We start from the raw sequence: 22,908 nt of genomic DNA on the forward strand, positions 1-22,908 counted from the left end.
CTGAGCCAAAGGCAGACACTTAACGACTGAGCCACCCAGGCGCCCCATCAAATAAATAAATCTTAAAAAAACAAAACAAGGGGCGCCTGGGTGGCTCAATCGTTAAGTGTCTGCCTTTGGCTCAGGCCGTGATCCCGGGGTCCTGGGATCGAGCCCCGCATTGGGTTCCCTGCTCCACAGGAAGCCTGCTTCTCCCTCTACCTTTCTCCGCTGCTTGTGATCTCTCTCTCCAATAAATAAATAAAATTAAAAAAAAAAAAGATTTATTTATTGGAGAGAGAGAGAGTGAGCAGGGGGAGGGGCGGAGGGAGAGGGGGGAAAAAAAAATCCTCCAGCAGACTCCCCTCTGAGTGCAGAGCCCAATGCAGGGCTTAGTCCCAGGACCCCGAGACTGTGACCCAAGCCAAAATCAGGAGTCAGCCACCCAACCAACTGAGCCACCCAGGCATCCCTACTTTCTGTTTGTATGAATTTCTTCTGGATATTTCATATGAATGGAATCATATAACATGTGACCGTTCTGTTTGGCTTCTTTCACTTAGCATAATGTTCTTGGGGTTCATCCATATACATGTATCAATACATGTATTGATTCATTCCTTTTTGTGGGGGAATAATATTTCATTATATGGATATATCAAAATTCGTTTCTCCATTCATTTGCTGATTGACATTTAGGTTTCCACCTTTTAGCTATTATGAATAGTGCCAGTATGACTATTTGGGCACAAGTCTTTGAGTACCTTTTTTCAGTTCTTTTGGGTATATACATAGGAGTGGAATTGCTGGGTCATATAGTAATTCTATGTTTAACTTTTTGAGGAACCACCAGACTATTTTCTACACCAGCTATACCATTTTATATTCTTACCAGCAATATCTGAGCAGCCCAGTTTCTCCATATCCCACCCCCCATCCTTTTAAATACCCATTGTAATGAGTATGAAATGGTATCACCTTGTGGTTTGATCTGCATTTCCCTAATGACTAATGATGTTGAGAATCTTTTCATGTGCTTGTTGGAGAAATGTCTACCCTTACATCTTCTCTGCAGGAATGTCTGTTCAAGTTCTTTGCCCATTTTTGGATTGGGTTGTTTGTCTTTTTGTTTTTTATAGGAGTTCTTTATGGATTCTGAAAACTAGACTCTTATCAGATACATAATTTCCAAGTATTTTCTCCCATTGTGCAGGTTGCCTTTTCACTCTTTTGATAGTATCCTTTGATGCACAAAAGTTTTGATGAAATCCAATTATTTACTTCTTGTGTTGCTCCTGCTTTCGATGTCCTATTTAAGAATGCATTGTCAAATAGAAAGTCATGAAGATTTACTACTATATATTTTCTTCCAAGAGTTGTAGAGTTTTAGCTTTTATATTTAGGTTATTAACCCACTTTGAGTTAAGTTTTGTATATGGTGTGAGGTGGGGGTTCAGTTTCTTTTTTTTCAATATTGTTTTGGGTATTTGGGGCTTTTTGCAATTTCATATGAATTTGAGTTGGCTTTTCCATTTCTGTAAAAAAAGCCTGTGGGATTTTGGGAATGATTACATTGAAATCCATAGATTGCTTTGGGTAGTATTGACAGTTTATAATATTAAGTCTTCCTTGTTTTGCCTAGTATTGACATCTTAATGATATTGTCTTTCAATCCATAAACCTATAATGTCTTTCCATTTATTTATATCTTTAATTTCTTCCAGCAATATTTTATAGTTTTCAGTGCATATAGTTTTCACCCCTTTGGCTAAGTTTATTTCTGCATATTTTATTTTGGATGCTGTTTTAAATGTAATTGTTGTTTTCTTAATTTCCTTTTTTGACTTTTCATTGCTCAATGTACAGAAATACAAATGATTTTTGTGTGTTGATCTTGTACCCTGTCCTTTGTTCATTGTTTATTAGCCCTAGTGGTTGCTGTGTGTGGATTCTTCGGATTTCCTATATACAGGCAAATCTTGTTTTATTGTACTTAATTGTGCTTCATGGATACTTTTTTTTTTTTTAACAAATTAAAGGTTTATGGCAACTCTACATTGAGCAAGTCTCTTGATTCCATTTTTTCCAACAGCATTTGCTAAGTTTGTGTCTCTGTCACATTTCGGTAATTCTTGCAATATTTCAAACTTTTCCTTTTTTCTTTTTTTTTTTTTAAGATTTTATTTATTTATTTGAGAGAGAGAGAGAGAGAATGAGAGAGAGAGCATGAGGGGGGAGGGTCAGAGGGAGAAGCAGATGTGGGACTCGATCCTGATGTGGGACTCGATCCTGGAACTCCAGGATCATGGCCTGAGCCAAAGGCAGTTGCTTAACCAACTGAGCCACCCAGGCGCCCTCAAACTTTTTCATTATTATATTTGTTGTGATAATCTGTGATCCGTAATTATAACTCACTGAAAGCTCAAATAATGGTTAGCACTTTTTAACAATAAAGCATTTTTTTTTAAAGATTCTATTTATTTATTTGAGAGAGAGCACAAGCAGGGGAAAGGGACAGAGGGAGAAGCAGACTCCCCACTGAGCAGGGAGCCCAATGCAATGGGGGGCTGGATCCCAGGACCCTAGGATCATGACCTGAGCCCAAGGCAGACACTTAACCGACCGAGCCACCCAGTCACCCCAACAATAAAGTATTTTTAGATTAAAGTATGTACTTTTTTGTAGATGTAATGCTATTGCACATTTGGTAGAGTACAGTGTAGTATAAATATAACTTTTAAATGCAGTGGGAAACCAGAAAATTAATTTGACTTGCTTTGTTATTTACTTTATTGCAAACTGAACCTGCAATATCTCCGATATATGCCTACATAAGATCATGTCATCTGAGAACAGGGATAGTTTTACTTCTTTCTTTCCAAAATTGGTACTGTTTATTTCTTCTTTTCTTGCCTGTTGCTCTAGCTGAAATTTCTAAACAGTGTTGAGTAGCAGTGGTGAAAGCAGGCATCTTTGTCTTGTTCCTGGTAGAAAGCTTTTAGTCTTCCACCATTGAATGTAATGTTAGCTATGGATTTTTTTCTAGACACTCGTCATGTTGAGCAAGTTCCTTCCTATTCCTAGTTTCTGAGTATTTTTATCATAAAGAGTGTTGAATTTTGTCAAATGCTTTTTCTTTATCAATTGAGATGATCATGTGGTTTTTCCCCCCTTTGTTTTATTAATACGTATTATATTGATTGATTTTCTTATGTTTGAAACATCTTGCATTTTTGGGGTAAATCACACTTCGCTGGCATATAATCCTTTTAAAATGTTATTGGATTCAGTTTGCTAAAATTTGTTGAGGATATTTGCATTTATATTTATAAGGGATTTATATTTTCTTGTAGTGTCTTTGTCTGTCTTTGGTGTCAGGATAATGAAGACCTCGCAGAATTAATTAGGAATTGTTCTCGCCTCTTTTATTTTTTTGGAATTTCAACAGGATCAGTGTTAACTCTTCTTTAAAGGTTTGATAGAATTCACCTATGAACCCATCTGGTCCTACTCTTCTTTATTGGGAGGTTTTTAATTACTGATGCAATATTTTGTTAGGTCTGTTGAGATTTCCTATTTCTTCTTGAATCAGTTTAGGCAATTTGTGTGTTTCTAGGAATTTGTCTACTTCATCTTGGTTTTCTGATTTGATGGTCTACAATCGTTCTAAAATTCTTTTTCTAATCCTTTTTATTTCTATAAGGCTGGTAGTAATATCCTCACATTTCTGATTTTAGTTATTTGTCTTCTCTTTTTCTTCGTCAAGGTGAAGGTTTGTCAGTTTTGTTGATCTTTTCAAAGAACCAATTTTGGTTCTGGTTGTTTTCCTGTTCTATTTTCTGTTTAGTTTGTGCTTTTTACAGTTTTTTAAGTTGTAAAGTTAACTTATTGATTTAAGATCATTCTTCTTTAATTAGATGTTTACAGCTATAACTTTCCCTCTGAGCATTGCTTTTGCTGTATCCTATTCAAGATTTTGTTTGATAGCTAGGAATTACATTTCCTGTGGATGATTATCCAACACTTACTTCTTGACCTTGAACTGTCAGCACTCAGGCAGTTGCCAGATTGATGATTAACCTTTGTGAAAGAGGAGACCCCTGTGGACTTTTGCCTAAATATTAAAAACATAAACCTTTTACAAAGGCCTTGGTACAAGGGCATTAATATTTTGAAAGCTATCAACTTGTTTTCAACTTGCTATCACCGTGTTTCAACATCTAAACAACTTGTTCTTCTGGTGAACAAATTATTCCTTTTTAAGTAAACCAGCGAAGGCTGAAAACAAATCACAAGAGTAAAAGCCTATGTATTTGTTGGGAGATGGGAGATTACTACATTTGTAACTACCCTGATCTGAATTAATTAATTAATTAATTTATAAAGATTTTTATTTTATTTTTTTTTATTTTTTTAAAGATTTTATTTATTTGACAGAGAGAGACACAGCGAGAGAGGGAACACAAGCAGGGGGAGTGGGAGAGGGAGAAGCAGGCTTCCCGCAGAGCAGGGAACCCGATGCGGGGCTCGATCCCAGGACCCTGGGATCATGACCTGAGCTGAAGGCAGACGCTTAACGACTGAGCCACCCAGGCGCCCCTAAAGATTTTTATTTTATTTATTTGACAGAGAGAGAGAACCTGAGAGAGGGAACACAAGCAGGGGGAGTGGGAGAGGGAGAAGCAGGCCTCCCGCCAAGCAGGGAGCCCAATGCGGGACTCGATCCCAGGACCCCGGGATCATGACCCAAGCCGAAGGCAGATGCCCAACGACTGAGCCACCCAGACGCCCCCCTGATCTGAATTTAGAACAATAAAAGTGTCCTTGTAAGATCTTTTGTAAGAAACTCTCTTGTAAATATTTGAACTTTTGAAGTTTAAAGTTATTTCTTGTGGAAGTAACTGTTAATTGTAAAGCTTTGCATGCTAATTAGTAAATTATAATTACATCTAGATACCAACTATCTGCTAACTGGCATCTATAATTCCTAAGGGTGTGTAAAGTTAGGATTCTTTTGTTTGGCAAAAGTCTTTATCCCATTAAAGTTCTCTCTTTGGACAAAAGAAAATTAATCAGTGTCTCAATATAGTCTATGTATGTGCATGGTGAAGTGCCCAACTTGTGCAGATATGTACCTGCTGATAAATAAAATTTTTGAGGCTTGGCATTGTAAAAAGGTGATTTTTCTCTTCCGACACTTGATTGATAGTTTGATTTGGCATAGAATTGCAGATTGAAAATCCCTAGAATTTTGAAATATTGCACCATTAACCTCAAAATTCCAGTGTGGTTTTCCAAATTCCTTTTTCTCTGTTAATTATAGTCTCCATTTTTCATGTTGGAGACTTTAATCATGTGGTAATCCTTGGCTCTGTCCTTTCAGCTTTAAGAAAGATGCACTAAGGGGCGCCTGTATGGCTCAGTTGGTTAAGCAACTGCCTTCAGCTCAAGGCAGCATCCCAGAGTCCTGGGATCGAGCCCTGAGTCGGGCTCCCTGCTGAGCAGGGCAGTCTGCTTCTCCCGTTTCCTCTCCCCTTGCTCGTGCTCTCTCTCTCGCTCACTGTCTTTCAAATAAATAAATGAAATCTTTAAAAAGAAAAAGAGATACACTAAAAAGTTAATTGATGGAATATGCATTTGTAAAATTGCATCAAGCTTTAGGTTCTTTACTGGTCATAAGTTCTACTTAAACAAAACAGAAAAGGAAAATAAAGCTACTTGGAATTTCTGTGTATGTGGTCAGGGTTTGACGGGTTGTCTGCTGGTGTAGAGTGATGTGATGGAGGAGTAGTTTAGCTTTGTCACTGTCTCTTTGTTCTTTTGTTCTTTTGCAATTCACCTTCTCCAGAGAGGGCACCTCCATTCTCTCGCCTTGGTGGTTAAAGCTGGGCTGCCGGCAGTCTGAGTCAAGTGGGGAAGGCGGCTGGGGAGTCTCACTTGTCAGTGTGTACATCTTCATGTACTCAGTTGTTTGAGTGTGCACTCCTGCTGTCACTAAGACTGGGATCTGGGACTCTGTAGCCTCTCTGGTTCACACTCTCTGGTTGAGGCTCGGCGTCCCCCGCCACTGTGGTATATGTGTGTCGTCTTCCTTGGCCCTCCCGGCTCTCTGGAGCGCCCTGGCTTGCTTTGTACTGCTGTCCTCCTCTGCACGCACTTTGGCTGCAGGTTTCTCACTGTGTTGAATCAGTTGCCCCCTTCTCCGTAGGTCCTTACATACAGTGGGTTTTGTGCTTATAGTATTTCTCCGTTTCACCAGCGATGGAATTTAGCTTTCTCTTTCTTGTTCCCTTGGTCATTTAGAGATGAATCTCAAGAGGAGAGGGAGGCAGAAATTTCACTCTGTCATCTTAAAACCAGAATCTCCATTTCTTTTAAGTCCAAAAATATGTTCAGCTTTACTATGATTAAGCTATTCAGTGAACTATCTTCCAAGTGACTTCATGTGTTGGGCATCATGCCTTCAACAAACGGCTCTGACTTGAAGCTCCTAGAGGTCAAGGATCACGTCCTAGGCATCTTGACATCCCTAGCTCCTAGTAAGTTTTCATCGCACTGAAAATGCAGTAAAGGGGCGCCTGCCTGGCTCAGTCGGTGGAGCGCACAACTCTTGATCTCAGGGTCGTGAGTTTGAGCCCTACGTTGGGTGTAGAGATTACTTAAATAAAATCATATTTAAAAAAAAAAAAGAAATGAAAACACACTAAAAGTGATAGAGGCAGACTGCCAGATAAGCATAAATACAGAACATTTGTTTTTATCGGCATTATGTATAAATGAAGATTTTTAGAGAGTGCTATTAAAGTGGAGGATGCTGCTTTTTTGGCAAAATTGAGTGAGTGTGAAAACACAATTTCTTCACCTGGTTCCTATTTAACAACTTTATAGATAACATAAAATCTTAGGAATGTTATAGTAACAACACCTCATTTATTTTTTTGAACAGGCCAGCAGATACATAGAGAACGTTCTAAAACCTCACCAGGAAATGAAGTTGAGAAAACTGGAAGAACGCTTTTATCAGATGACGGGTGAAACCTGGAAGTTGAGCAATGGTCATAAACTTGGGGTTAGAAAATATTTTCACTTTATATTTTGAATTCTGCTATTACATATATGCAATAGATGTATATTACATGCATTGGATAAGGACGTATAATGTATAAGTATATCACATATATTGATTTTTTAAATTTTCAAATGATGTTAAGCCATTAGTACGGGCAGTTTTTTAGGAGTCTTTACTGACATAGAGCATATATGTGTGTTGAAGGGTAAATGCTTTTGGTGCCTAAAGAGCATATACCTTAGATGCTTGAGAAGCTCTAACATACGGTAGTCTTTGAGAAAACTGTTGACTAATCACCATATTTTATATGAGGAAATTCAGATCTTTTCTTAAGTAAGATCTCCCCGGTACTGTAAGCTCACATTATACTCATTATGTTTGACTCTGTTTCTGTAAAGCCAAATTAACCTTTGGCTCTTTTTTCCTTTGGCATTGAATCTGAACTTCATCATTTGCTACTGGAAGTTCACAATTCCAAGTTTTGTTACAGAGGAAAAAGGATATTCATAAAGGAATTAAGTTTTAGAGTAATTGGCCACAGATTTTATGTATAAGATCATTTCTGTCCCAAACATTTTTGGGGTTGTTTTTTTGCTCTCTGTTTATATTGCACCTTTTACCATCTTGTAAAGAAAATAATCCCGTAAAGGTTAATAGGATTCTTATAGTGAAGCAGAATCAGTTTTTATTCATTTCATAATGGTAAATATGCCATAAAGCAATCAAGGTTGGGTAATGAAATTACTGTGAAAGATGTGCAACGTGAAATGCACCTGCTCTGGGGAGTCATTTCACTTCTGAGATGAGTTTGTCTTCTGTTCGGTTTGGTGGTGTTGGACATAGACAGCCGGGTTTTAGCCAGCCACATCTTTTTCTGAAATGGTCACAGTGTGAATTAGTCATTCTGCCCCTTGCTTTTAGGCTGTGTCTTCATGGCAATACTAGTTTATATTTTAACCTAGTTGGTGGGGACAACAATAAGTCAAGGACAGAGCAGACTGTTGGCGTTGTTATGATTTAAGGCCCATAGGACTATCAAGAATGTGAGAATCGGGATGTTAATTGCTGAGAGAAAGTGTAGGCATCAGCTGATGGAGTCCAGTACTTTGCAGTCAGACAGCCTAAGTTTGGCCAGTTAATTGGTGAGCATGAAGGTCTCCTGACTCCCATTGCCCTTGCTCCTTCCAAATTTTCTTAGGACAAAGGAACGGGGAAGACAGCCTATGAAAATGGTGGCCATTTTCATCTGATGAGGAGAACATTTACAAGTCAGTAGATGTGGAAAAAAGGCATTATTGAACTAAATAAGCATGTTTCTGAGAATCTGACACTTAATTATTTTGCACAGGAAAAGGTTTTAATGGGTAATATTAATAAAAAGTAATCTTTATGATTTCTGGAATAAAATCCTTTGCCTTCTAAAGTGATTAACTCAAAGAAAGATGAGAGTTTGAATTTGAGAACTTAAACATGTTCATATATAAAAGGATTCTAGGGCCGCGTTCAGCTATGAAAGTATCACATGGTCACATATACAGACATGTTTGTACGTACATCTTCTATTTCCATGGCCTTTTGAGGCATAATCCCTTGCACTGTCTTGCTTCCTTTATTTTTTTTAAAAGATTTTATTTATTTATTTGACAGAGAGAGGCATAGCGAGAGAGGGAACACAAGCAGGGAGGAGTGGGAGAGGGAGAAGCAGGCCTCCCACAGAGCAGGGAGCCCAATGCAGGGCTCGATCCCAGGACCCTGGGATCATGACCTGAGCCGAAGGCAGATGCTAAATGACTGAGCCACCCAGGTGCCCCTGTCTTGCTTACTTTAAAGAAAGGAGAAAAGGATATCATTCAGGTTTTCTTCTTTCTTCCATCCTAACTGATCCTGGGGATCAGTTAAAATGGAACGATCCCTCTCAGCCTTGTATCTATCAGAGGGAGCCCCAGAGCTGGATATAGGGTAGTTTCTACAAGATGTTAGCTCCATGTTTTCTTGTCTAAGGAGATAATACTTTAAATTTCTGGGCCTAATAATGACTAAATTATTATTTTTTTTATTTTTTAGTAAGCTCCATGCCCAACGTGGGGCTTGAACTCACGACCCTGAGATTGAGTCACATGTTCTACTGACTGAGCCAGCCAGGCACCCCAACTAAATTCTGTTTTTTATTGAAATGCCATCAGGGTAAAAGAAATAACCACTGTGATAGAATAAAGTTGGTAATAGCATTTAGAAATTGTCTGTTGTTTTTGACCAGGGTGACGAGGATTTGGCGCTTGAAAATGAGAGTCAGACATCTTTTAAAACATCAAACAGAGAAGCAGCAAAGAGACGAAACTTGCCTAAGCCTTTAAGCAAAATTTCACCATCTGCTGAGCAGCCCACGCAGAAGGAGGTTCATTTCTAAATGCCTACTCATGTAATTGTATCAGTTTGCGGTAGGAATATTGCTCTCTGGACCAGGTGGTATACTGAGTGAAGATTAGGACTGGCTTTTAATATAGATGGTATCTTCCCACTGCCTTACGAAGGGGTCAGCTTCATTGAGAATCACTTCTCGTATTTGGTATTAATGTTCTGAACGCCACATAGAAGGAAGCTATGAAAAAAATGCTAATAGGTTTTGAAAATACTCGGTTCTTTTTGAGGAAGGAATTCAATTATGTAGAAATGAAAAATATAATGTTTATTAACGGAAACATTCCTACAGGTAGCTAAGATATTATTAACCCATATTTAGTGAGTGTCAGTTTTTCTCAGTGGCCTTGCTAGGAAATGGGTTAGCAACCATTCACTTTGGAACAGTGCTCAGATTTATTATTCCTTCTGTTCTTTCAAATCTTCAATCCCAAGTTGACTCTCATTTGGAGGTGGCAAAGGTTGGAAATAGGTCTCTTTGCACTAACTCTGAGGGAAAGCTGAGAGGCTGTATTTTCCCTGAGAATAGTTTCTAATGTGTTGCTTCTCTGTCTGAAGTTTCTTGGTCCCTTAATGGGGCTTGAAGGTGGCAATCAGGTCACTGAACTATTTCTAGCATTTTAAAAAGATCTAATGAACTATATGGACTAATTTAAAATTCAGGATTCTTTACCTTTTGTTAATAACAAGAGTCGTCTCGGGCGCCTGGGTGGCTCAGTTGGTTAAGTGACTGCCTTCAGTTCAGGTCATGATCCTGGAGTCCCTGGATAGAGTCCCGCATCGGGCTCCCTGCTCGGCAGGGAGTCCGCTTCTCCCTCTGACCCTCCCCCTTCTCGTGCTCTCTTTCTCTCTCTCTCTCTCACACTCTCTCAAATAAATAAATAAAATCTTAAAAAAAAAAAAAGAAGTACTTATCTGGGGCCACCGGGGTGGCTCAGTCGGTTAAGCATCTGTCTTTGGCTCAGGTCATGAGCCCAGGGTCCCGGGATCGAGTCCCGCATCGGGCTCCCCGCTGAGCGGGGAATCTGCTTCTCCCTCTGACCCTCCTCCCTCTCATGCTCTCTGTCTCTCTCTCATTGTCTCTCTCGCAAATAAATAAAATCTTAAAAAAAAAAAAAAAATAACAAGAGTCGTCTCAAGTTGATGGTAAATTTTGGTTGACCGTCACCTATGCTTTTGATACCAAAGGAAAACACATGGTTTATCTTTATTTATTTATTTATTTATTTTTAAAGATTTTATTTATTTATTTGAGACAGAGAATGAGACAGAGCATGAGAGGGTCAGAGGGAGAAGCAGACTCCCCGCCGAGCAGGGAGCCCGATGCGGGACTCGATCCAGGGACTCCAGGATCATGACCTGAGCCAAAGGTAGTCGCTTAACCAACTGAGCCACCCAGGCGCCCCAGATGGTTTATTTGATAAGATGCAATTAATGTTGGTTAGATAAAATGCTATAAAACATGAGTCTGTGGTATTAAAAAACAAAAAGCATCCCTGAAGGTGAAATTGTTGGCAACAGTGTTTAGTGAGAGAAAATGGTCTGAACACCTGGTTTTGTGATGGATAAATCGAAATAGGGAAACCAGAGAAAATCATGAAGGCAACCAAAGTGAATGGTGGTTATCTAGTCCCCTAGAAGTGCCAATGAAGGAAAATACGCACTTAAAATGTGTGTGTGTGTACATACATATATATATGAACCTAAATAATTTTGGGGTCTATTGAACTTAATATTTATCCTCGGTTTCTTTAAATAATATATTTTATATAGTATCTTGGAATATCATAAAAATAAGATTCTTACATGAGCATAGATGGGTAGCTGTCACCTCACCTCCTGTTATTATCATCTGTTTAGCACAAAGTTGCTTCCCCAAAAATGTTTATTAATTGAGCTCTTTCATATTATAAATTTTTTATAAATGTCTGTTAAAAGATTTCATTAAGCTTAGATATGCCTAAACTCTATATTAAAAGGAACCCTTCTCGCTGAGATTGTTACTTTTTTTCTTCTTCAAAATGTTTACCTTCCTCTTACAAATCCTCATTTATCTTTAGGTTCTTAGTCTCCCTGAAGAACCTCCTGAAACAGCTGAAGAAGTAAGCTTATTTTTTTCCTTTGGAAATTAAATGTATTTTCTGTTTTCTTTAACATCAAGTGAGTACATCTTCTCTTGGTTTGGGTTTAGAAAGAGAAGAGAGCACTGTAATTAGGTCTGTTTTGAATGTGGTGTAATCTCAAACCCCTTAGCTCTAGTCCTGTTTTGGAGCTGGCTCTCTGTCCCCTGAGGTGGGCGGGGGGGAGGATGTTTAGAGCCCTCCCACTTCATCGGACAGAGAAACGATTACGTGGGCTTTTCCAAACTTGAGGTCAGCAAAGGAGTTAGTTATTTTTTTAAAGATTTTATTTATTTATTTGACAGAGAGAGAGAGTGAGAGTGCATGAGCACAGTAGGCAGACAGAGGGAGAGGGAGAAGCAGGCTTCCCGCTGACCAAGGAGCCCGATGTGGGGCTCGATCCCAGCACCCCGAGATCACAACCTGAGCCGAAGGCAGGTGCTTAACCGACTGAGCCACCCAGGCGCCCCAGGAACTACTTATGAAAACAGAATCAGTATAGGCAGATGACTTCAAATTGTAGTTTTCCTCCTAAAATAGAGGAGCTGAAGAATGCAGCTACTGTGTAGATGTTTGAGTTGAAAGATGGTTTGGGGTTTTGGGGTGCGGGGTCCGACGGAACCTCCACTCCGTGCTGAGCTGCCCTCTGCCCGGCTGCGCGTCAGTTGGTTAAGCGACTGTCCTTCAGGCAAAAGAAAGCCCTGATGCTTTTCCCCGTCTAGGGCTCAGCAACTGTTAGACTCCTTGAAAACCGGTTTTGAGGCCGCCAGGACAGCCCCTGGCAGGGTCTCATTTGTATCAACACATTCGCAAACATTTCAGTTGAGGACGTAGGATGTCTGAGGAAAATCCAAAAGTCACAGAGACAATGAAGGGTGCAATCCTGACACAGAACCTCCAGGAGAAACACAAAAAAAGAAAAACAACTTCTAATTCCTGTTATACCCAACAAATTCAAGTCTGTGATAATGTCCATCCTGACCCCCACACCCCACATTCTCACTTCTCATCAAGCGCGGGGTTGGTATCCACGACAACCGTTTATCATACAGAAGTAATTAAATATAGCTCCGGTTTGACAGGGAACACCTTTTATGAATTTACTCTGGCTTCAAAACACATGACCTCATTGCTACAGGACAGACTGGGTAGAGCTTTCACTCTGTATGTATGTGTATGTGGTAGCTGTGATTATGATAAGGAGCCATGAGAAAATTCTCGTTCCAGCCGAAGCCTGCTTGCCTGTCGGAGCGGACGAATAGATGAGCCAACTAATGACTCCGTGCATTTCTGATAGGAGAGGGAGGGACTCCATGCATAATTAATGCAATTCTTACATAAGCAGTACACTTTGATTCTTCTAGTGCCTGTTATGTATTTAGTATTACAACCATCCATAGAGTTCTAAATAACACGGTAAGAATTTAAAAATGAGAGGGAGGGGCGCCTGGGTGGTTCAGTCGGTTAAGCGTCTGCCTTCGGCTCAGGTCATGATCCCAGGGTCCCAGGATCCAGCACCAGTTTGGGCTCTCTGCTCAGCGGGGAGTCTGCTTCTCCTTCTCTCGCTCCCCCTTGCTCGTACTCGTTTTCTCTTGCCCTCTCGCAAAAATAAATAAAATATTTTTTAAAAGGGTTTCCTGACAGTTATTATTTAATAAACATCAGAAAAAAATTATTTCCTCCTCTTCTTTGTTTTTTGAATGTCTTTTAATATTAACTAGCAGTTTCCAAGCTCTTGGAAAGAGCTTAGAAAGAGCTATGTAACTGTTTAATCAGGGAGAAATGACGGGGAAACCCAATACATAAAGCAGATGGAGCAGGAGCTCTATCCCAGCAGCTAGGACCAACTCCTCTGGGCACAGCCTACAAGGACAGAGTAAGTTGGGAAACTTTGTTTCCTTCCAATCCAGTGTTTTTCTCCTCCGTAGACTCTGAGGTGGCACTGGATCTTCTTGGTTTGGTAGATGAATTTTGAAGCCCACATGCAACCTTGATATTATCTGGAAAGACAGAAGTATCGAGTTTCTGGTGTCCTCTCCGGAAGGCTCGGTCATTGATCCCCTCGATCAATAGGAAGATGTTCTTCCGTTTCAGAAGGCATTTTTATATTTAGAGTGACTTTTATCTAGACCTTTATGTGGGCCTACTACTCTCAGAGCTAAACGCCTACAAAACCCCACACTAGCTGTGTAGAATTACAGAAGTTTCACAGGAGTAGCAATTTTGAAATTGCAAAGAGCAGCAGATTGGAATTCTTACTTGAACGTTTTTATTCCTCAGATAGTTACTGTTGCTCTCCGATGTCCAAGTGGGAGTGTCCTGAGGAGAAGATTTCTTAAGTCTTGCAGTTCACGGGTGAGGAAATTTGTGTTCTGAGAAATAATTTTTGTTGAATTTGACAATCATTTACTCCCATGCCGTGGGAGAGGTATTACCACTTTCTTGTCTGGGTCCCCCTTCAGGGGTGGGAAAGGGCATTTATATGTACTCGGTGTTGCAGAAATTTGAATAATTAGGCATGCTGGATGTTTTTGAACTGTGATTTCTGCTTTTTTTTTTCCCCACTTTTTTCCCTATTTTTTATTTGTTGTTTTTTTATTAATTACATTTTCACAGCTTGGTAGATACGATGCTCTCAAATCCCTAGGAATCAGCCAGTATTAACTTTGTTCCCATTATCCTTGATGGGTTATTAACTTAAGCCCTATTGCTTATATGTAATTTTCAGATCATTCTTTAGGGTTTATTTCCTTTTGTTCTAATAGATTTTTTTTTTCCTCTCAAAAACAGTCCTGTGTTCATTAGCAATAATTTGGAAAACAGAAAAGTAGAAAGAAAAAAGACTTGATCTGCAGTGTGACACCAAGGCCAACTGCTAATATTTTGGTGTATTTCTACTTTTAAGCACACTTAATTATGCATTGTATTAGAAATATATCTATTTTTTTAAGATTTTATTTATTTGACAGAGAGAGAGCAAGCACAAGTAGTGGGGAGCAGCAGGGAGAGGGAGAAGCAGGCTCCTCGCAGAGCAGGGAGCCCGATGCGGGGCTCGATCCCAGGACCCTGGGATCATGACCTGAGTGGAAGGTGGACGCTTAACGACTGAGCCACCCAGGCGCCCCTAGAAATATATCTGAATAGTTTTCTGTCCTGTTTCTTGCATTTAACCTTCTGTGGCTAGCATGCTATGAACTATAATGGAAAATACTGATGGATTTGACTACATAGAAATGTAAAATTCTATTAAAAAGTTCAGGGGCACCTGGGTGACTCAGTCTGTTAAGCATCTGCCTTCGGCTCATGTCATGATCTCAGGGTCCTGGGATCGAGCCCTGCATCCGGCTCCCTGCTCCACGGGAAGCCTGCTTCTCCCTCTCCCTCCGCCCCTCCCCACCTCTTATGATCTCTCTTTCTCTCTCAAGTAAATAAATAAAATCTTATTAAAAAAAGAAAAAAAAGGGCGCCTGGGTGGCGCAGATGGTTAAGCGTCTGCCTTCGGCTCAGGTCATGATCCCAGAGTCCTTCGGATCGAGTCCCGCATCGGGCTCCCTGCTCAGCGGGGAGTCTGCTTGTCCCTCTGCCTGCCGCTCCCCCTGCTTGTGCACACACTTTCTCTCTATGACAAATAAATAAATAAATAATCTTAAAAAAATAAAATACAGAGGGGCATGTGGGTGGCTCAGTTGGCTAAGCATCCGACTCTTGATTGCAGCTCAGGTCATAAGATGCGATCTCAGGGTCATGAGATCGAGCCCCGAGTTGGGCTCCTCACTGAGTGTGGAGCCTGCTTGGGATTCTCTCTCACCCTCTCCCTCTCCCACCCCCTTGCCCATGCTCTCTCTAAAAAAGTAAACTGACTCTCTTAAGCCTTTTTTTAATCTTTTTTTTTTTTTAATTTATTTTTCAACAGAGAGAGAGTGAGACAGGGAACACAAGCAGGGCGAGTGGGAGAGGGAGAAGCAGGCTTCCTGCTGAACAGGGAGCCCAATGTGGGGCTCGATCCCAGGACCCTGGGATCATTACCTGAGCGGAAGACAGATGCTTAACGACTGAGCCACCCAGGTGCCCTCTCTTAAGCCTTTAAAGATGATCTTATTAGAGACCCCAGAGGCCTGCATGAGATTAGAAGGAAAAGATTTCAGGGCAGGTCACCACTCAGTGAAAGTCAAGCTTCCATATAACTGTAAAGCATCAGATTCTGATGGCCGGGATGCATTAACTGTAAAATGTATTCTTACATAGTTGACCAAATTGAACTACTGATGGTTTTTATTTAGTTTTGGTATGGTTCATTGAGTTGTTTCAGAAAATACGAGTGACCATTTTCAACAGTTCAAGTATTTTAGTTTAATGAATAATGGTATCATCAGCAAAGATGAGGATATTTGACTTCTTTGATTTGTACTTGGAAGACATGCAGGCAGTTTACTAAAGTGTTCCATATCGTTCAAGGAAATGGAAATGAGCATGAATGGAAACAGGCAACAATACAGCTCTGTTTTACATTGTTTCAGATCCTAAGACTTCATCTGCACAGTCCTCTTGAAACAGTGATAGGATGAAACCAACATATATACCTACCAATTTACGGTTAAGTAGACAGTGTGTTCTCTAGGTGGAACCTCTTTATAAAGTCCCAAAAAGCTGATGAGCAATCTGCAGAAAATTTTTCACACAGATCAAAAAACCTTACCTGCTTCTTATATAAAGGATGGGATTGAGAGACCTAGTCCTGCAATTGTTTGAAAGTAAAACTAACACAGGGATGCCTGGGTGGCTCAGTTGGTTAAGCAACTGACTGCCTTCAGCTCAGGTCATAAATCCTGGAGTCCCAGGATCGAGTCCTGCTTCGGGGGGGGGGGGAGGTCCCTGCTTAGCTGGGAGTCTGCTTCTCCCTCTGACTTTCCCCCTCTCATGCTCTCTCTCATTCTCTCTCACAAATAAATAAATAAAATCTTTTTTTTTTTTAAAGATTTTATTTATTTATTTGACAGAGAGAGAGATAGCGAGAGCAGGAACACAAGCAGGGGGAATGGGAGAGGGAGAAGCAGGCTTCTTGTCAAGCAGGGAGCCCGATGTGGGACTCGATCCCAGGACCCTGGGATAATGACCTGAGCCGAAGGCAGACGTTTAACGACTGAGCCACCCAGGCGCCCAAATAAATAAAATCTTTTAAAAAAGATGTTTGGCCTTAATAGAATCAAAGAAGTGCAAATTAAAATGGGACAGAATTTTCTACCTCTCAGGTTGTCAAAGATTAAAAAGAAGAATACGCAGTTTTGACCAGTGTGTGGAGAAAACAGTGATTCTCATTAATTGTTCCTGTGAATATAAATTGGGCCACTGTTCCTATGGGATAATTTACTCATCTTTTTTTTAAGACTTTATTTATTTGAGAGAGAAAGAGGGGGGAGGGAGCGCAGAGGGAGAGGCAGAAGTGGGCTCCCCACTGAGCAGGGAGCCCCATGTGGGGCTCGATCCCAGGACCCTGGAATCATGACCTGAGCCGAAGGCCGATGCTTAACCAGCTGAGCCACCCAGGCGCCCCTTGTATAATCTTTAACATAAGCAATAGCAGGGAGGACCATAGGGGAAGGGAGGGAAATCTGAAGGGGGAGAAATCAGAGAGGGAGATGAACCATGAGAGACTATGGACCCCGGCAAACAAACTGAGGGTTTCAGAGGTGAGGGGGGTGGGGGGGACGGGGTAACAGGGTGATGGGTATTAAGGAGGGCACATGTTATGATGAGCACTGGGTGTTATACTCAACTAATGAATCACTGAACACTACATCAAAAACTAATGATGTACTACTATACAGTGGCTAACTGAACATAATAAAATAATAAAATATATCTTTTGGTAATTAATTTCATTGATGAGAATTCTATGGCAATAAGACAAATGATCAAAGGTATAAGTGTTTATGTGGGGATTGCTTGAATTAAGGTATATCCAAATACTGGAAAATTATGAAGCTTTATGACCTGGATGTATGTTTATTACATGGAATATCAGTAGGTTCTTGGATGGTAGTTAGCAGGAGAAGTCAGAGATTATCTATAATTGATACTCCAACTTCCCCCAAGAACATTCTAGTACCCAGCTTTCTTCCTAAAGCAGCAAACAGTCCTTTGGCAGGCATTTTTAGGCAGTAGGAAATGGAAGTTTTGACAATTACTGTGGAAATCTTCATAACAGGAAATGTTCTCAATTTATAGGAATAGCCCATTGGAAATTGGGCTATCATAAGGCAGAGTCACTGGGGCCTGGACATGTCTCTGGTGACAGAGTTCCTGAGTGATTTTGACTAGTGGCTTCGATTTTGATCTAAATAATTTTTTTCCCATATGCTAACCTTTTGTTCATAACTTTTTAATTGAATAACCTTTCCATTTCCTAGGATTGGGGCTTTGCTGTTTGTTAAATGCCCCTGCTGTCTGTAGGTGCCTTCAGTCCCTAGGCCTTCTCTGAAATTCGGAAAGGTATTAAAGGTTATTTGTATCTCACCAATTCTTGGCATGCTCTTTTCCTTGAAACTCTAGAAGGTTCTGTGTCGTTACTCATAGGAGCATGATTTAACAGTGAAAGAATTGTAAAATATCATGATGACCTAGAGAGGGATACAACTGTGCCCAGTATCTGATAGCTAAACTTTTTATCTGTTAGGTCTTACTTGACTGGATGATGAAAATCGGGTACCACACATCCCGATACAGCCTTTCTACTTCCTTTCCCAGACGGCCTCTGGAAGTGGAGGGGGGCTGGTCACTGCAAGACACAGGAATAACTGTGGATACCGTACTCATTGTGGAAGAGAAAGAGCAGAGCAACTAATTAAGAAATGAGAACTACCTGTTCTCCATAAAATCAGTGATGCCATGACCTTACACGACAATAAAGGATTCACATGAAAATTACGCCATTCCTTGACCGAGCTCAAGAAGGTAAACACTTGAATGTTGATATCCTTGGGAACATATGGACATAAAGGATTAGAAAAGGATTGCTCTCTGCATATAATAGTTTTTGGAATGTGCTGTCTTATAATGTCCCAAATGAAAACTAGATAAAAATGTATACAGTAAGGCACTCAATGGTTTGTATTTTTCCTGGCTGACATCATTTATCACTATGTTGAAAAACAAAGTCATACAACTCTATTTTCTGCCTCTGCAGTCCACCTTGCCACACTGAACATTTCACAGTTCAAACTCTCTAAAATCTTTTAAGTAGGAATGTTTGTTCTGCTTCTAGAAATTAAACTTTAAAGACATTTCAAAGGTCTTTAATGCTTTAAACTTCTTTTTGATATCTGATAAAGGGTTAGTATCCAAAATGTCTAAAGAACTTACAAAGCTCAACACCCAAAAAACAAATAATCCAATTTAAAATGGGCAGAAGACATGAACAGACATTTCTCCAAAGAAGACACAGATGGCCAACAGAGACATGAAAAGATGCTCAACATCACTGATCATCAGGGAAATGCAAATCGAAACTACAATGAGCTGTTAACCTCATACCTATCAGAATGGCTAGAATCAACAACACAAGAAACAACAGGTGTTGGCAAGAAGGTGGAGAAAAAGGAACTCTCTTGCACTGTCGGTGGGAATGCAAACTGCTACAGCCACTATGGAAGACAGTATGTAGGTTGCTCAAAAAGTTAAAAATAGAACTAGCTTATGATCGAGAAATTGCACTACTGGGTATTTGCCCAAAGAATACAAGAACACTAATTCAAAGGGATACATGGACCCCTGTGTTTATAGCAGCATTATTTACAATAGCCAAGATATGGAAGCAGCCGAAGTGTCCCATCAGTTGATGAATGGATAAAGAAGAGATGGTATACACACACACACACACACACACACAATGGAATATTATTCGGCCATAAAAAGAATGCAATTTGCCATTTGCAGTGACATGGATGGAGCAAGAGAGTATAATGCTAAGCGAAATCAAAGAAAGACAAATACCGTATGATTTCATTCATGTGGAATTTAAGAAACAAAACAAAGGGGAAAAGACAAACCAAGAAACAGACTCTTAACTATAGAGAACAAACTGATGGTTGTCAGAGGGGAGGTGGGTGGGGGATGGTTGAAATAGGTGATGGGGATTAAGGAGGGCACTGGTCATGAGCACCAGGTGATTAAAATAAAAACTTAAATAAAAAAAGTTTTTTTAATAAAGATCTTTTTGAAAGGTATGTATTGTTTACTGAATTAATGTCAAGATTTATTTGATTTCACCTTGCATTAAATTGGAACATTTACAAGTTCTGGGATCAGTATTTTAAAAATAAAACAATGAAAACATTAAAATATAGGTGAATTTTTTAAATATATATATATCTCTGGTCATTTCATTTTCCTGCAGTGTTATAGTCATGTACTTTAATACCAAGTTCAACTCACAAGTGTGGGATATAAAAAGATCTTTGTTGTGGTCACTCCCTTTTTCTTTTCCTATGTGTGTTGTCAGTTAAGTTGACTCCTCTGTGTATTGGCCTCTCTTTAATGCTCCTTTTACCTCTTGTGTAGAATTTATTACACTGTATTATCGCTGTTTTTGTTTTCCCAAATACATAATTCCTTAAAAGCAAGGATTGTATCTTTTTTTTTTTCCTCCAGAAGTACTTAGTATATAGTAGATGCTTAATACATGTTTGAAAATAATAAGTCGTCTCAACGTCTAACTTTGTTTATTGGGTCTGGAATATCCCACATTGAAAAAAATGAAAAAGACTCATATTTTAAATTAATCATAAAAGGGTTGCAATTTTTCCCTTCCTACTACCTTCTTCTTTTTTTAAACATATAATGTATTATTTGTTTCAGAGGTACAGGAGGGTTCTAGAGGGGATGGGGTAGGGGGATGTGTTAGCCTGGTGATGGGTATTAAAGAGGGCACGTATTGAATGGAGCACTGGGTGTTATACGCAAACAATGAATCATGGAACACTACATCAAAAACTAATGATGTAATGTATGGTGATTAACATAACATACATAATAAAATAAAATTTTAAAAAAAGGGTTTCAAAACTACAAAGTTATAAAGATTTTTTTTTTTTTAAGATTTTTATTTGACAGACAGAGAGGGAACACAAGCAGGGGGAGTGGGAGAGGGAGAAGCAGGCTCCCCGCTGAGCAAGGAGCCCAATGCGGGGCTGGATCCCAGGACTCTGAGATCATGACCTGAGCTGAAGACAGCTGCTCAACCGACTGAGTCACCCAGGTGCCCCAAAACTTTACAAAGTTATAAAAACTAAAATCACCCATAATCTCAATATCCAGAAATAAGTGTGACTAAAATTATAGTTTTCTGTATGTCCTGCTGGACTTTCTATGCTTATGTATAACTGATTAAAAAAACAAAGGACCCCAAATTTTTAGACCCCTTGGAAAAACTGATTATTGTGAAAGCTACCAAGAAATTTTGCTCCTTAGGAACTGTGGTAGCTGGCCCCAAGGGGGGGGGGAAATTTGTTACGTGGCAAGAGAAACTAGTACAAGAAACGGTCAGTACATTTTCCCTAACAGTATGAAGATGTCCTTAGGATGAATGACTTTTACTGTTCTGGGTAGATTCTTTGGTTTCTGTGGCTGGTAACTTGTCTTCTTTTCGAAGAGTCAGTAAGCGTCCAGTATATATATTTTTGTGTGTGTGTCCAGTATTCTTTAAAATAGACTCAAATGCAGATAGAAATACAAAAGATGAACACACGCTTCCATATTTACCTGTTCTGATCACAAACTTTCATAGGCTCTATTTTCAGTTGTCTGTTCACATCCATGTCCAAGGATACAGACTGGAAAATGTTTTTCATTAAAGAAAAATATGGGGCATCTGGGTGGCTCAGTTAAGCCTCCAGCTCTTGATTTCAGCTTGGGTCATGATCTCAGGGTTGTGAGATTGAGCCCTGCATTGGGCTCCACGCTCAGCAGGGAATCTGCTTAGATTCTCTCTCCCTCTCCCTCTGCCCCTCCTCCCCTAAAATAAAATCTTCTATAAGTATTTTTTTTTTTAAAGATTTTGACAGAGTGAGAGAGCACAAGCAGGGGAGAGGCAGAGGGAGAGGGAGAAGCAGACTCCTTGCCGAGCAGGGAACCCGACTTGGGGCTCGATCCCAAGGCACCCCTAAAATAAATCTTTTAAAAAATCTTTGTTCTTGTTTAAAAAGCCAAAATTTTAGTAATTAACAAATGGTCCTTAAAATTTGTAGAATAGTTTCTTCCTGTCCCCCCAATTTCTTTCTTTCTTTTTTTTTAAATTTGAGACAGAGAGAGAGAACACAAGAGGGGGTAGGGTGAGAGGAAGAAGCAGACTCCCTGCCAAGCAGGGAGCCCAGTGCGGGACTCCATCCCAGGACTCCGGGATCACGACCCGAGCCGAAGGCAGTCGCTTAACCAACTGAGCCACCCAGGCGCCCTGTGTCCCCCCAATTTCTAACACAAAAATCATTAGGGCCATTTCTTTATGTGGTGATACATTTTTCTTTTCTTTAAACAAAGAAAAAACTCTATGTTGCATGGATAGCTAAAGGGCTAATGATAGATGCTTAATTGTTTCCTTGGTTACAAAAGCTAATTCTTCTGGGTGTAGGGAAAGGAATTACAGATGCCTTAAATCTTTAGATTCTTGGTTAATAATATTATTCTTTTATACCATAGTCTCTTGCAATGAGTTGGAAAAATACAGACATAATTAAGGAATTATTATTTTTAGGTATGATATTGGCATTGCGGTTAGGTGAGAAAGAAAAAATCTCTATAAAGATACATGCTACAATAGATAGGACTTATGGTAAAATTTTGCTTCAAAATGGGGAGAGGGCAGTAGGTGGGGGTATAGCTGAACAAATATTAAATGTAAGTAAAAGATACATTGGGTTACCTTATACTCTTCTTTCTAATTTTGTATAAGTTTCCATTATATCAACAGGCTTCAGATCTTTAAAAAGGACAGACCTGTAAGTTTGTCAGGTGATATATGAGAAAGCTGTGACTAAAATAGCTTTAGATTAAAAAAAAGAATAGCCTGAGGGAAAACTAACTTGAATCCTATTTCGATTTGGCCTGCTTATTATTGTTTTTAATAATATACTTCAGTGGAGGACTGAAATTGAAAAACTTAAAAGACCTACATCTTACATACACTAAAGAATATTCTATTTAAACATAGCAGGCAGTCAAAATGACCAGGAGTGCACTATATAACCTATTTCTCTCTAGCACACAAGCCACATATCTTTATTTAGAGAATTTCCTCTAATTTTGTTATTCTTCATCTCTGTTCATGCTTCA

General features: G+C 39.6%; 1 protein-coding gene across 1 annotated transcript in view; it reads left to right on the forward strand.

Annotated features, from left to right (window-relative positions):
* UBXN8 (UBX domain protein 8) overlaps positions 1 to 20,204 on the forward strand; it is a 64,671-nt gene extending 44,467 nt beyond the window's left edge. The window contains exons 2-6 of the mRNA XM_081808629.1: positions 6,924 to 7,048; positions 9,306 to 9,443; positions 11,527 to 11,568; positions 13,867 to 13,941; positions 18,260 to 20,204. Coding sequence (XP_081664755.1) covers positions 6,968 to 7,048; positions 9,306 to 9,443; positions 11,527 to 11,568; positions 13,867 to 13,941; positions 18,260 to 18,427 — 504 coding nt within the window. The 5' untranslated portion in view covers positions 6,924 to 6,967 and the 3' untranslated portion in view covers positions 18,428 to 20,204. The remainder of the gene's footprint in view (positions 1 to 6,923; positions 7,049 to 9,305; positions 9,444 to 11,526; positions 11,569 to 13,866; positions 13,942 to 18,259) is intronic.
* The last annotated feature ends 2,704 nt before the right edge of the window (positions 20,205 to 22,908 follow it).

Source organism: Leptonychotes weddellii, chromosome 2 (genome assembly GCF_054177405.1).
Source record: "Leptonychotes weddellii isolate Sample4059 chromosome 2, ASM5417740v2, whole genome shotgun sequence".
NCBI lineage: Eukaryota > Metazoa > Chordata > Mammalia > Carnivora > Phocidae > Leptonychotes > Leptonychotes weddellii.